Genomic DNA, 14,355 nt, shown 5'->3' on the forward strand with positions numbered 1-14,355 from the left:
GTGACCCGGCCTAAGGTGACTCAGAGGAGCTGGTTTGGTGGCCTTTGTCCTCAGGGAGCTTCCAGGGAAATTCCAGGGACTGGGATGGGGACAGAGCTTTGCTGGGGTGGCTGTGGGAGGAGCCCCGAGCTCAGCTCACACCGAGGGGCTGTGGGGTCCCACAATTTAATTCCTGGGACTGCTCTGGGGAAGGGCACTGGCCCCAACATCCCACCTGAGCCACTGCTCTCAGCATCCTCAGCTCCCACACAGCCACAAGTGCTGGAAATTTGCCTTTTTCCCCGTTCTTCCCCTCCTTTCACCTGTACAGGGGGAGGGAGAAGAGAGACCTCTCCTCTTCCCAAGCCTTTGGGAACAGCATTCACGTGGGCAAAGGCAGCTGGAAGATTTCCCTGCAGCTTTGGAAAGGATGAGCTGGATTCAGGTCGAATGACAACCAGAGTCTTTATTCCAAGAGTCCCATAGGATGGTTGCAGACATACAGACACACATACATATTTACACTCTTACACACCTCACAGAGTTTGAACCAATAAATTAAAACAAAAAGAGGACGAGGGGGATTTTTTGTTTTCCTTTCTTTTTTTTGTTTTGTTTTGTTGGGTTTTTTTTCCTGTCACGTAAGAAACAGCAGCTCCCCGAGGCGAGGCTGGGGGAGCCAGCTGGAGGATGGCAAACAGAAGCCAACAGGGACACAACCCTGGCCCAGAAGCTGCAGTGTGACAGTGGGAGTGTGCTCAGCTCACACTCTGGCTTCGATGCATTCCAGCTGGACCATCTCATCCAGCCGGCAGCCCTCGGCTTGGGCACAGTGGCTCAGGTGGGCACTTGGGCTCTGGGCACCTCTTGCTCTGGGGGTGTGGGGGCAGCCTGCTGCAGTCTGGCACTGGGGGGACTCGCACTCGTCCGAGGTAATGTCCGGCACGTCGTCCGACTGGCTGTCCGAGCTCTCCAGGTCGCTGCGGATGCTCTCGGGCTGGGCCAGGGTGATGTCCCACGTCTGGCTGCCAATGCAGTCCTTTTGCTCACAGCTTTGGTGTTTGCATGTCTGCTCCTGCTTGTCATCCTCCTCCTCTTCCTCCTCCTCCTCCTCCTCCTCCTCCTCCTCGTTCTCTGCCATCTGGGTGTGGACGTGCAGGGAGTCCTCTGTGCTGCTGCCGCTGGTCAGCTGGTAGTGACTGGGTTTGGCTTCAATGTCCACCTGGATCTCCATGTTATTGCACTCCCTGCAGGAACAGCCACCCTCACATTACTGGGCTCTACTGGGAGGATCACACCCCCCAAACACGAGCAAGATGCTGCTCATCACCCCACATGACTCGCTGCTCTCCTTGAATCCTCCCAACAGAGCCAAGACCATCCCAAAGCTGAGCCAGGGGCTGGGCTGGGAAAGCTCCAGAGTCCCCTCAAACTGCCAGGACAGCCCCCGAGGCTGCTGGGCTGCAGATCCCCTCCCCAGCCTGCACAGCACACGTGGAGGCTGCTCCCAAACTGTCCTGGGAGAAGGATGGCTCCCCGTGCAAGGACAGCCATCCCACCACCCACAGCAGCGCTCACAGAGCCTGCATTTTTCCAGGACAGCCTCCACCAACGCTCTCCTCAGCACTCCACATCCTCCTACCTGTCCTGGGGGTTGTAGGAGCTGATGATGGAACCAGCCATGGCTCGGGTGCTGGCGTTGTCGCTGATGGCCCCCAAACTGACCGAGTCTTTGGGGAAAATCTCCTTCTGCACATCTGCCTGGACTTCCAGCCTGCAGGAAAGAGGGTGCCTCAGAAATGCTTTAGGAGCACCAACCCATCCCTGCTTCTCAAGGGAAAACAAGAATCCCTGTGAGCTGGCCCAGCTCAGTGCGACAGGAGTTTAACCCCTGTGGCTGCTCTGATTTAGTCTCATTTTTGGCTCCATTTGGGCAAATCCATCCCGTTTTCCATGACGAAGGTAAAGCCGTGTTTACATCCATGACTCACACGATTCCTGCGAAGAGCTGATTTCCATGGATCTCGCACAGAGCTGTGATTACATCCTGGCTGCCACATCAACACGTGGCTCTAATTACCCAGCAAACTGACTCACAGGCAAGTTAGGAGGAAAACTGTGGTGTAACCTCCTGACTTGGAGAGCCATGAGCCTGCCTGCAGAACAGGAAGCATCAAAGCCTCCAGGCTGGGATAACAGGGTTGGAATAGCTTTGAGCAGGGCAGGCAGGAGCTCTGTGCTGTTCCAAATTCAGCTGAAGCATCAGCTCTGTGGTCTCAAGGAGCTCAGTAGGGATCTGTCCTCTTTGCAAGAACTAGACTGGCACTGACTCCAGAAACAGAATCATGGAATGGTTTGGGTTGGAAAGGACCTTAAAGATCATCCAGTTCCAACTCCCTGCCACAGGCAGGAACACTTTCTCCTAGACCAGGCTGCTGAGAACCCCATCCAACCTGGTCCTGAACATCTCCAAGGATGAGGGCCCCACAACCTCTCTGGGCAATCTGTGCCAGTGTCTCCCCACCCTGGGTGCCCCAGGGCTCCAGATCATCCTAGGTGATCTCCTAGACCTGGTTATTCTACAACAGACCAAGGCACAAAAACACCACGACACAACCCCTAGATCAAAGCAGCTTCACTCACACTCCTGGAAAGCTCCCAAAACCAAACCCACTCAACCCACACAGGCCTTGGGATGCCCTCTGCTTTTCCCAGAGCCCAGTTACCTGCTGTACTTCCCCTTGCTCCCTGAGAGGACCCCCCCGCTCAGGGTGCCCCCGGACAGGGCGGCGAAGCTGGCGGTCTCGCTGTAGTTGCCCTGGATGACACTGAGCCCATCTGTGGGGCTGCCACTGGTGCTCAGCACACTGGTCAGCCCCTCAATGCTGCTCTCTCCAATGCTGGGGTTCTTCAGGGCTCTCCAGGCATCGGCCACTGCGGGGAAGGAGAGCACAGGGGTTGGAATTGGCAGAGGGAGCGCTCGGCTGTGATGGCTCATCTCAGATTTGGGAGACATCAGGACCTCAAACTATTTCATGGCAACAACAAGAGCATTTTGTTTCATCCCCTTCCCATCACCAGTTATTACCTGTGATAGGTCCATCATCTTCATCAAACTCGATTTTCACCCCCTTTCCATTGGCTGTGCTGACCCCACAGCCACCACCCCGGCACAGCGAGATGGGCACGACCCCATAGACGTAGGCCAGCATGATGGGGACCCCAATTCCTGGAGAGGAGGATGAGCTGGGTTAAGAGGAGCTTAAAGACGTGTTGGGCAACAGAAAAGATTTTTTAGGGATTCTCTCAGTCATGTTTTTGTTGCTTTTAAAGGTTCCAATTCACAATTATGCAGACGGACAGTGGAGGAGCACTGTGGGCTGAGTGGGGGAACCCCAAGAGCATTCAACCCACAAGACATCAGCCACCAAACCATGACAGGAGACAGCTCTGTGTGACAAGGGACTCCAGGATGGGCTGTGGCACAGCTAGCTGGTGCTGCAGATGAGCCCTGTGCTGGCTGTGGGTCAGCTCGAGCACAGCAGGATGTGAGACAGCATTGTGCCCAAACCCACAGACAGCTGCAAACTGTCCTTTGGCCACCCCCATGGCACAGGGCTGGGCCACCCACTTGTCTCAGGGGCTGCTGGGCCAGCAGAAGGGACAGGGCTGAGCCCACTTACCAACACTGACAGCAGCAATGACTGGGGAGGCAATGACAGACAGGGTGACCCCACCAGTAATGGCCAAGTTCCTCTTGTGCTTGGAGGTTTTCTTCCCCTCATACCTGCTGTGGATCTGATGGAAGGAAAAGCACCAGGTGAGAAGAGCAGAGTCCCAGGGGACATTAAGAAATGATTTCACAGCCTTGCCAGCTGCATGAGCCCTTGAAGAGCCTCATTTTGAGCACAGATCTCCTCACAGAGCAGACCTAGCAGGAGGGTCTGTGTTGAAGAAAAAGTAGCAGCCACAAGTACAGAGCTGATGGGCTCAAAAGGGACCCCCTGGGTGCTCCTGGGTCAAGGCAGAGGCACAAGAGAAATGCAAAATGCATTTGGGAGGACTTGAGCCTGAAGGGCTACAAGGGCTATCAGCCACCACCTTCCCCCTGCTGACACAAAGCCCAGGAGATAAGAGAAGCTTTAGAAGGGAAAACTGAATTTGGGTCCTATGACAAGATCCACCCTTCCTATCAGCTCTAAATTTCTGGTCAGCACAGAGAACACCCCAAAGCCTTCTGCCCCCCACACTCACCTTCCTCCCCACGTACACAGGGATGCCAATGACCATGGCAGGAATGGCAATGCCAGCAATGAGGGAAATGCCCACAGGAGCTCCAATCAACGTGCCCAGCTGCCAGAGAATCTTCTTTTTACGACTCCATGGCTTTTTGCCCCAGAATGTACAGCCAGAGGGGCTTCATGGAAGGGAAAAAAAATGACATTAGCACTCCAGCAATTCCTATAAGCTCCTGAGAACCCCAAGTTCAACTTGCACATGAATAAACCCCAAAATTTAGGAAGCAGGTAGACAACACAAATAAGTTTTCTGCTTCTTTTTCCCCCAAAAGGTGAACATCACACTATTGGGTCTGTTTAATAGTCAGTACACCAAGAGGTGACAAAGGTAATTGTATCAGGAGCTTTGTTTGGTGTGGGAAGAGCATCTGAATGCTTCAAAGTGGGATCAGAGTTCACCTCCTTGGGTCAGAAACAATAAAATTTCGCTGAAGCAGGAGGGTGAAAGTCCAGCAGGGGCAGTAAACTCCTGCACAGAGGCTGAGGGAGGCACGTGCTGCTGCCCTGCTCACCTGAGGTAATGCAGATCTGAGATCTCCTTCATGCAGAGCCAGCAGAACTCGCAGCCGCACACGGCACACGTCATGTGGTTGCAGCTGCCATCGTTCATCTTGATGATGTAAGCACTGCAGCGTGGGCACGGCTTGATGTCATCAGCTGAGGGGAGGGAACAGGGGATTCAGATGGCATCTCTGCTCTCAGAGTCAACAATCAGCCAGGGGGGTCTCATCAAGGATTGAAATCCTTCTTTGCTCTGCAGCAGAACACCTTTGCTGCTGGCAGGGGGAGGCGTGTCTTTAATGGATCTCAGAGAAGATCATTTCGATGTGACAGACCCCACCAGCAGCAGGGATTGGGAACTGACAGCCACTTTGAAAAGCTCGTTCTAATCTTGAATGGGATGGATTCCAGAATTCATGCCTAAACACAGGGAACAAGTCATACCTGCCCAGCACAACGAGCCATTACTGAATTGCTCCACGGAGGTGATTCATGGGCCAAGAACAACACGACAACTGGGACAACAGGCACTGGAGAAACCCCAGACCTGGCTTTTAGGGGACCAGGGGCTGCAGCCCCACACAGCTGCAGAGGCTGCCCAGGCCCCAGCCTGCTGCTGCCAGAGCAGGATAAGGGGTTTTCATCCCTTCCTTAATTCAGGCATCATCTGATCGTGGTTATGCAATGGCTGTGCCGTGGTTCAGGGCTCTGCTGGCCCCTGCAAAGCTCAGCAAGATGAAATCCAGCTGTGAGCCCGGCTCACACCTTATTAATCACCAGGCTGGATCCAGCACGGCGGGGTGGGGAGAAACCACTGTCTCAAAAACCTCCCTTCCCGTGGCTAAGTGCCCTTCCTGGCAGGGATCTCTTGAACAGCATAGAAAAACTGGGTTTTTCTGCTGGCTGGGGCAGTATCTATGCTGTTCATTCTTAGGGTTCTCTAAATCTGGGCATGTTGGACCTCGACACACCACTAAGCCACCTCAGAACCACCCACGACAGCTCCACACGGAGCGAATTAATATTTAAACTCCTCACACAGAAAGAAAAACAGGGTATTTTGTTTGGGGGTAGGGCAGGGCTTTAACAAATGGCCTCACTGCCCACTTCCAGAGTCAATACAGTTATTTTTAAGGAACACAAACTCAGCAGACACAGCAGCTCCTACCAGGCAGCAGAGGAGTTCTGTGGGTTGGCATTTTTTTTTGGTACCTGCCATTACCAACACCTAACAGTGCACAGAGCAGAGCTCCCCACACTCAGCTGGCCATGAATGCTGCTCTTCACCACCAGGCAACTTTGAAGCTGCAACAGTAAAAAAGTGACTGCTTGTTCAGGGTTTAGATCAGCAAAAAAGCAAGAACATCCAAGATCAAAAGAGCCACAAGCAGAGCTGGGGCGGATGAGGGGAGTTGCCGTGACACAAAAGGACCCAGAACACATCATCACCTACTGATCTATTTGGTGCTGCTGGAAGAGATCAGATGTGTTCTCACACACAGGAGGAGGGGAAATGACTCTGAGTTTCACAGCTGCTGGAGACACTTTGAGGGGAGGAGGTTTGCACAGGGGTGCTCCTTCCTCATCACACACACACAGAGCCAAGAAGCCAAAAAATCAGGGTGTGACTCTTGCAGGGCAAGGAGCCTAGTGGGTCTCTCTGAACTTGGGATGAGGGATGTGGGACTCCAGGCAGCTCTTCAAAATGCACTTTATTCCATCCAAGACATTACAGCAGTCCAGGGTCGTGGGTGGCAGAGCCTGAGCCTACAGCTGTCAGCTCCAGCTGCAGGCAGGCCTGGAGACCCTTTGGGTTTGGTTATAATGGTTTATATATTTTTCTTTGCTGAGCATCTTCATACAGCAGAACCAATCTATACCTTAACTTTTATCTATAGCCTATCATAACTACTGTCATTACCATATTCATGTTACTGTTCTCCAATCACCAAAGTCAGTACATTACAGTTTAAGCTCAAAGTTGGTTTTCAGTTTTCTTGCAGTGGAAAATTCTGAGACCTTTTTTCTACCTGCAACATCAGCAGGCTTGTTTGCCTGTGCTCTCTTTCTGCTTGGTAAAAACATCTTCTTGTTTGGGGTAGGTTTATCCTTAGCTCTCAGCCATAAAAACCCCTTCTAACTAACACACCCTTTGCCTCCTTGGTTACCCACTAAGACTGGCTCAGCAATTCTTTTCTTCTATATCAAATCTTGCCTCCATCTCTATTCCTTCTCCAGATTCTACATTCAAAAATCTTTCTGCTAAGCACACATAGCTGTGAGACCTTCTTGTCAAGCTTTCATGCTTCCCAAGAGGGTATTTTAGAGCAGTGGGTGAATGCATACCTGGCCCAGACTCCTGTCCGTAGCTGAGCCCCGAGGTGTGCTTGGTGCGTACGCGCAGGGTCTGCGCCCGCTGCTGCCGGGCCATGTCACACGTTTGGTTGGGGTGCCAGATCTGCTTGCAGTGGTAGCAGAACTCTGTCTGGCAGCCCTCCCTCTCACAGGTCAGCTTGGGGCAGCTGGCACAGCCGTAGGCGATCACGGCGTACCTGCGGGCAGGAATTGAAACACAAAGTTCCCGAGTGAGAGTTCCTTCATTCGCACGCCCAGAGCCACCAGCCCAGCTCCCCCATCCCATTCCTGGTCACTGCTGCAGCAGCCTCCACACCAGACACATTCCTGTGCTCTGCAGGGCCTGGAATTAAGCAGTGCTAATTGGGTTACTCAGGGCAGGGACCTTTCATGCAGGCAGCTTGAGATGCTGAGCTGTTCTCTCCTCAGTAACTGCTGGCAGTTCTCACTGGCAACTCACACAGGGTAGACTTGTCTGGCCCAGTGTGCCCAGCTAATTCCTTGCTGTTTCCTCCCAGCTGCTCTTTCCAGGCACACACATCCCTCATTTCCTTAGATCTATGGATGGCCCAGAGGAGTCTAGGAAAGCTGAGCTTGTCCTGGGCACTTCTATCAGCCGAATGATTCTAAAAAGGTGGAATAACAGTTCCAGAATAACAGCTCCAGAATAACAGTTCCATATGTAGCTAAGCCAACAAGAGAGCTCCTCAGAGCTTCCTTTTCCAAGGAGTGGTGAAAAACAATGCCCTGCTTTTGGAACAAGCCAAAACTGGAGTGAAATAATCAGCTGTGCAAGACAGAGAGACCAAGCTCAGCCAGCTCACTGTGACAGCAGCGTGACACGCCCAGAAGGAAGTGTCCTGCGTACACAGAAGCCTAAGCAGCATCAGCAAGCAGTGCTGCAGAAATCTGACTGACAGTCACTGAGGACGAGGCTGTTTCCATTGGCAGGGGCTGACATGAGCAATTCCAGTAGTGCCTTCCCAGTCCTGCAACACATATGGCAAAAAGGGTATTTTTGTTAGTGGTCAGAGGAGAATAACTCCTATTTAAGGTTTCATATTTAGAGCTTGTGTGGCTGGAGTTGTATTTGCCTCTTCTTCTCCGAGGCAGCAGCGTGAGAACCACTGAATGTGTCATACCACAATGATTCATATCCCGTGGGAGTTTGAGCAACTTCATCCTGCCAGGCTACGACAGCATCGCCAGAGAAACAACATCTGAGGGCTGGCAGGCACGACTGCAGCTCTACCTGTGCATCCACACACCTGCACCTGAGCCCAGCAGGGGGAGAGATGGGAAAACTCCATCCCTGGAAGTGTCCTAGGATGAATTTTAAGGTCCCTTCCAACCCAAACCACTCTGTTCCTATTTGATAATTCTGTGATGGAAATGACCCAGGGGGTTGGGAGGGATGAATTTGATTCCTGTGCACCTTGTCTAAGGAATATCCCACTAAATCTCCTCACCCTGCCACTACCCCCATGGCCTGCCCTTGGCAAAACAGAAAGGAAAAGCTTCATCTGCCCAGCTGTGTGGTGACACTGCTATTTCAAACCATAACAGCAGCCTAGGAGAGCTCAGTGTAATATATTAAGCACATTCTAAATTAACTCCTCGCTCAAGATGTTGGGGTTTTTTTTTTTAAACACTCAAGAAATGAAAATCATCAGCATTTATATTTTATTGCTGGAGCTGAAATGACAAATATCATGCACAAGCCCACAGCTGTGGGGAAAGAAGCTCCAGGACTGTCTAGTGGGGATAGAAATAACACATCTCCACGTCAAGGTCCACTAGAAAGTGGGTTTTGAAGTGAAATGCTGAGGAATAGTCATGGCAGGACCTGGATGGACAATGGTTCTCCTCTTCCACTGGCTTAAATGGCCATTTTCAGGCTCAATTCCTTTAGGTAAGAAGAGAAACTGAGTTCTCCTCCCTGAGTTTCCCCACAAAGCAATGTGAGTGTCTTCCTGAGACCCCAGGAAAGGCACAGCTCCATTTCCAGCCCCCTCCTTGGATGGCCATGAGTTTCCTCTGTCCCTCCTCCTGCCCATTCACGGATCTCAGCCCACACACCTCTGTTCTCTTTAAAGGTTCTGTTTTTCTCCCAAGCTTTTGGGAAGGCTGCAGTGTGACAAACACTAGAGAGCGATACCAGCAAGGGGGGAGAAAAACCCCTGGAGCTGCAAACACAGAAAATTATTTGTTTTGCGATTGATGGCGCATCAATTGACCAGGGTTTCCATGGCAACACGCACCGGTGTTGTGTTGTTGTCCTCCTCCTCCTCCTCCTCCTCCCGGGCAGTACAGCCAGGCTCTTTCATTTAGGAAATGCTGCCACCTCGGTGGGGGTGACCAGAGAATGCCACCCCAGCCCTTGTGGGGTGCCTCAGTGGCACTGGAAATGATACAACTTTTGGCATTTTTGTTGTAACTTCACTCAGGGGTTTTGTTGGCCTTTGCCCGGGGGGAGGGGAATTGAAGTTTCTCTTCAAAAGCCTGGGTGAGGCCTCATGAGCTGAACATCAACAGATTGGGAGGAGCCAGGAGAAACACAGGAAATAGAGGGACATCAACAAACATCACCCCCTGGTGAGGCTGGAGACACCTGGTCTGGAGAAAGATCGATAAGAGAACCAAAGAATGAGGGCTGAATTAGCATCGAAGGGATTAATAACCAATAGGAGATGGAATCCTTGTGGAATTTATGACCAACGAACATGAATTTCGTTGGGGTTTTTAATGTATAAATATGTGAAAAGTCTGGTAAAGAACCAGCTGGGATGGGAGGATTTTCACTGCACAGGGCATGTGTGGATGAAATGATTTCTGCTGCACATCCTGGCCAGAATAAAGGAATGCCTTGATTCTCTGACACTGAAATGACGTTGCTGGTGAGTTCCAGTTCGGGTGACAATGGTGGGTGACATCCAGTGCCAAACATCACTCTGCCGTGCCCCCAGCCCTACACTCTGTACTACTCCAGCGCTACTACAGCGGGGAAAGCCCGCTGTAAATAATTCATACCCTGATTTTACATAAGCACAGCCACACAAGCTCTGCCGGGAAGAATGAATAGGGTGATTAATTCCTCTCCCTGCCGGAGGGCTGATTCCAACAGCCTTTGTTCGAGCGCTACAGACGCACCAGCAGCGCTGGTCCACTAGAGCTGTCTCCAACATCTCCAACAGCCCCGCGGTCGCTTCTTGCTCTTCTGGGCAGCTGGGAGGAGGATGCGAGCATGTCACCCGGCTCACCCTGCTCCCTGAGTAACCAGGGAGGAGGCTATAGCTCAGAGAAAGAGCCGTGTGTGACAGCAGCCCGCCCAAACCCCCCCCAGAGGAAGGGATCAGGCTGCCTTGCTGTCACAGAGGCAACGCCCTCCGGGCCGCGCTGGAGCTGGCTCCTTCCAACCAGCCAGCCCGGGTGACGCCGCTGTTTGTGCACCTTATCCTGGGCACAGATAACATCACAACACTCAAGGAGCTGAGATTCGGTGAGCAGGAACCGGATTTTCTCCAGCCGGTTACCAGCACAGGCATTCCCTCCGTGGCTGCTCCATCTCTCTGATCTTATCCCCAGCGCTGCTGAAATATCGAGATCTTGCACTTGATTTGGCTTCAGAAAGGAGCAAAGGTGTTGTTTGCTGTTAACTTCACCCTCTGAAGGGACAAGCCCTTATACAGGATGCTCGAGAGGCCCTGAAATGGGTAACCTGAGCCAGGTTCACTGATTTGCATTGGATGCCTATTACAAGGCTCTGATTAAATCTTCACAATCCTCCCACCAACTTTTCCATTCCGACTACTAGGTCAGACTTTCCTTTCATGTTCTTGCTACCCAAAATTGCTATCCAAGCTGAGTCGTAGCTCAACTTCACAGCACTTCTCTTAAGTTCCCCGACCAAGCCCTTTTCCAGGCAGCTTTGGCTCACGCCCAAAACAGAAACTAACAGAGCTCGTTTAAAAGAAAAGGGAAGAGAAAATGAAAGCAACACGTTCATAACTACACAATCATCAGGCTTGGCTGGGCTGACTTCTGGACAGACAGACGTTTTCTCACTTGGGCAACGGACAGTGAGTCAACATCACTCCTCTCTGCTGTGTATTCCTGTCCTCATTGGGAAAAAGTGACTGGTTACTGTTCCTTTTTCCCCACCACTGGAGGCTGCAGCGTTGTCCCCATGCACTGTCCCCAGGACTGGCAGAGAATGCACAGCTGGGAAAGTCCACACTTACCATTTGTGCAGGAAAAATGGTTTCTGTTCTATTAGGGAAGCGATGGCTCTGCTAAAACCCCCTTCACGTCATATCACTCCTACCCAATCTGTCTGTGTTTTCACAATCCCCAAGGTCAAATCCTGGAGCTCTTGAGAGATAATGGGGATAGATGGAATTTTGGTACCCAAGGCTTATCAGCTGTCCCGAACAGACTGCAGATAAGCAAAGAAACCCTGCAGAGAGGGCTCTTCATGGGACACAGCGGGACCAGAAGTGTATCATCCGCAGCACCCTACTGAGGGTGAGCCACCCGTCCCTGTGCCGTCCTGGGACCCACGTGGGCACGGCCAGGACAGTGATCCCAGGGCCATCCCAGCTGGGATGCCATCCCCAGGACTTGCTGGGATAGGCAGCAACCACAGCGGGTTCCACTTCACCCAGCTATCCCAGCACGTGTAGGGGACAGGCAGCATCCCTCCAGGGTGCGGTCTACCTTCCCCAAGACGGCCCAGGACAGAGAGACGGGGCAGCACCTTAAGGAGACAGCAGGTTTCCCTGCCAAGCTGTCCCACGATGGAAGGGACACGCTGTCCCAGGACAGGAGGACAGAACCCTACGGGGACAGCGGTTCCCCACTCCCCAAGCTGTCCCAGCATAGAGAGACGAGCAGGTCCCCGCTGCCCGGGCTGTCCCAGCACGGAGTGGCATCACCCCACCGCCACCGCTCGTACCCCGCATCACTCACCCGCAGTCGGGGGCCGGACACCAGCGGCAGTCGGGGTCGGCGGCGAGGCAGCGGCGCAGCATGAACTCCTCGTACTTGGCGACGAGGTGCGGGGAGTCGCGGAGCAGGCGGCGGATGTCGGCGGGGTTGAGGCGCTCGCTGCACTCGGGGCAGCAGATGTTGACGCGGGACTCGGTGATCTCGATGCGCAGGTACTGCCGCAGGCAGGCCCCGCACGACCGGTGCGGGCACGACAGCAGCCGAGGCGCGTTCTCCGCCGGCTGCCGCACCAGGCACAGCGGGCACTCCAGCTCCTCCTCGCCCTCCGGGACCACCGGAGCCTCCTCGGGGGGCGGCGGTGGCGGCGGCGGCGGCGGGGCCGGCGGGGCGGCGGGGGGCGGCGGCGGGGCGGCCGGGGGCGGCTCGGCCTTGGCTCGGCGGCGGCCGCCGGCGGCGGAGGCGGCGGCGGCGGAGAAGACGCTCTGGAAGGAGAGGCGGCGGCGGCGGCCGGGCTTGGGGCACTTGGCGGCAGCCGAGTGGATGGATGAGGAGCGCGGCGACTCGGAGTCCCGCTCGGAGCCCATGGCGGCGAGGTTAGCTCGGCGGTGTCACCGGCGGCGGGGTCCGAGGTGGAAGCAGCGGATCAGTCCGGGGGCTCCGGGCGCCGCGTCCCGCCGGGCGCTGCCTCGGCCGCGCTGTAACGAGAGCGGCGCCGGGGCCGGGTGAGCGCGGCCCCGCCTCGTCCCGCCCCGCACCGGGCGCGGCCGCCGCCGCCGCCATTTCGGTTGTGGGCACCGCCCCCGGGCAGTCCCGGAGCCTGCGGTTCCCGTCCGAGTGACCCCGTCCCGCGACTGCAGTGCCTGAAAGTGGCTCTAAAGCGTCTCAGTGAGGGAGAGCTGAGCCTCCGCTCTGCTTCTGGGCTCCTCTCTGTGCCCCCCGCCCCTCAGCGCCATTGCTCCCCTCAGCGCCATTGCTCCCCTCAGCCATTGGCTCCTCTCAGCGCCCTTGGCTCCTCTCAGCGCCCTTGCTCCCCTCAGCGCCCTTGGCTCCCCTCAGCGCCATTGCTCCCCTCAGCGCCATTGCTCCCCTCAGCCCCTGGCTCCCCTCAGCGCCATTGCTCCCCTCAGCGCCATTGCTCCCCTCAGCCCCTGGCTCCCCTCAGACCCTGGCTCCCCTCAGTGCCATTTTTCCTCTCAGCGTCCAACTCTCCTCAGGTTCCCGGTTTCATCAGCAATCCCTGCTCCCCTCAGTGCCCCCATGTCCCCTAAACACCCCTGTCTCCCTTCAGCTCCCCATTTCCCCTCAGCGCCCTTGGCTCCTCTCAACACATGGCTCCCCTCAGCGCTCCCATTTTCCCGTCAGCGCCCCGATTCCCTCAATGTTTGGGTAACACTCTCAGGCACATGGTGGCATTCATGGGGTGTCCTGCATAAGGCCACGTAAGACCAGGAGTTGGACTTGATGTTCCTAATGGGTTCCTTCCATCTCAGCTTATTCTATGATTCTCCCTTCAGAATTACATCTTCTCCTCAGCATCCCTCACTCAGCACTGCCATGGCTGCCTCACCCAGGACCTGGAATTGGGGGAATCTTCTGGCTGGATTATGCAGGGGAAAAAAAGGTTTCTATTTTAAAAAAGTAGGGGCATTTTGCTTTTTAACATCTCTCATTGTTGAGGGGTATCTATAACCTCAGGAGCCCCCTGTAAATCCATCCATCCCAGTGGAGCACCTTGTCCCTCTCTGTGTGTCCCTCCTTGATAACGTTTCTGAAGATCATGTAAAGATTTACTCAGCTGGGAACTCCTCCCTGAGTGCCAGGTTTAGAGGCACTGAAACTACAACCCACAATCTCACTGCACTCATGCAGAAAGTTAAAAGCCTTCACTTCCTTCCAGGGTTCCCCCGTGCCCAGAGGGGTCTGCCAGCCTCACATCCCATCCAAAGGCAGATAAACTAACAGGAAGGATGCTGCTTCTTATTATGCAGGGGAGGTGAAGCAGAAAGATCTGCTGTGTCTACGAAGAGCCTCTTAAATCAGCACAGAAGGAGCTGCCTTGCCTTAGACTGTCAGCTCTGACTGGACAGACTGTGGTTATTCATGTGACAAGTGTGGCTCCATCACTGTCTCCCAGCTATCACCGTTCCTGAAATCATCTCCCTCAGCAAAGCCTGTTTGCATGATTATTATTACCAGGATCCTTCCAAGAGCTGGGATGGGAACAAGGAACCAGGATTTCGGTGCTGGTGCTGCTGGATTGCTCTAGGCAAAGACC

At 54.1% G+C, this 14,355-nt stretch overlaps 1 protein-coding gene across 1 annotated transcript; it reads right to left on the minus strand.

The window, feature by feature from the left end:
* Window positions 1–419: 419 nt before the first annotated feature.
* On the minus strand, window positions 420–12,787 carry RNF19B (ring finger protein 19B). Its single transcript, XM_009098569.4, has 9 exons — window positions 12,102–12,787; window positions 7,125–7,330; window positions 4,790–4,934; window positions 4,234–4,396; window positions 3,663–3,777; window positions 3,068–3,208; window positions 2,706–2,913; window positions 1,622–1,753; window positions 420–1,226 (listed from the first exon to the last, which is right to left on the minus strand). Exons 1-9 carry the CDS (start codon window positions 12,662–12,664, stop codon window positions 743–745), a joined length of 2,157 nt encoding a protein of 718 aa, XP_009096817.2. The 5' UTR covers window positions 12,665–12,787; the 3' UTR covers window positions 420–742.
* Between the last annotated feature and the right edge of the window lie 1,568 nt (window positions 12,788–14,355).

Source organism: Serinus canaria, chromosome 23 (genome assembly GCF_022539315.1).
Source record: "Serinus canaria isolate serCan28SL12 chromosome 23, serCan2020, whole genome shotgun sequence".
NCBI classification, from domain to species: domain Eukaryota; kingdom Metazoa; phylum Chordata; class Aves; order Passeriformes; family Fringillidae; genus Serinus; species Serinus canaria.

Excerpts from the sequence above, each read along its gene's own strand:
- RNF19B (XM_009098569.4), bottom strand. The coding sequence starts at position 12,664 with ATGGGCTCCGAGCGGGACTCCGAGTCGCCGCGCTCCTCATCCATCCAC. Across the intron at positions 4,935-7,124 it reads CGGACAGGAGTCTGGGCCAG|CTGATGACATCAAGCCGTGC; the intron begins GTATGCATTCAC and ends CCCTCCCCTCAG. Across the intron at positions 1,754-2,705 it reads AGCAAGGGGAAGTACAGCAG|GCTGGAAGTCCAGGCAGATG; the intron begins GTAACTGGGCTC and ends TCTTTCCTGCAG.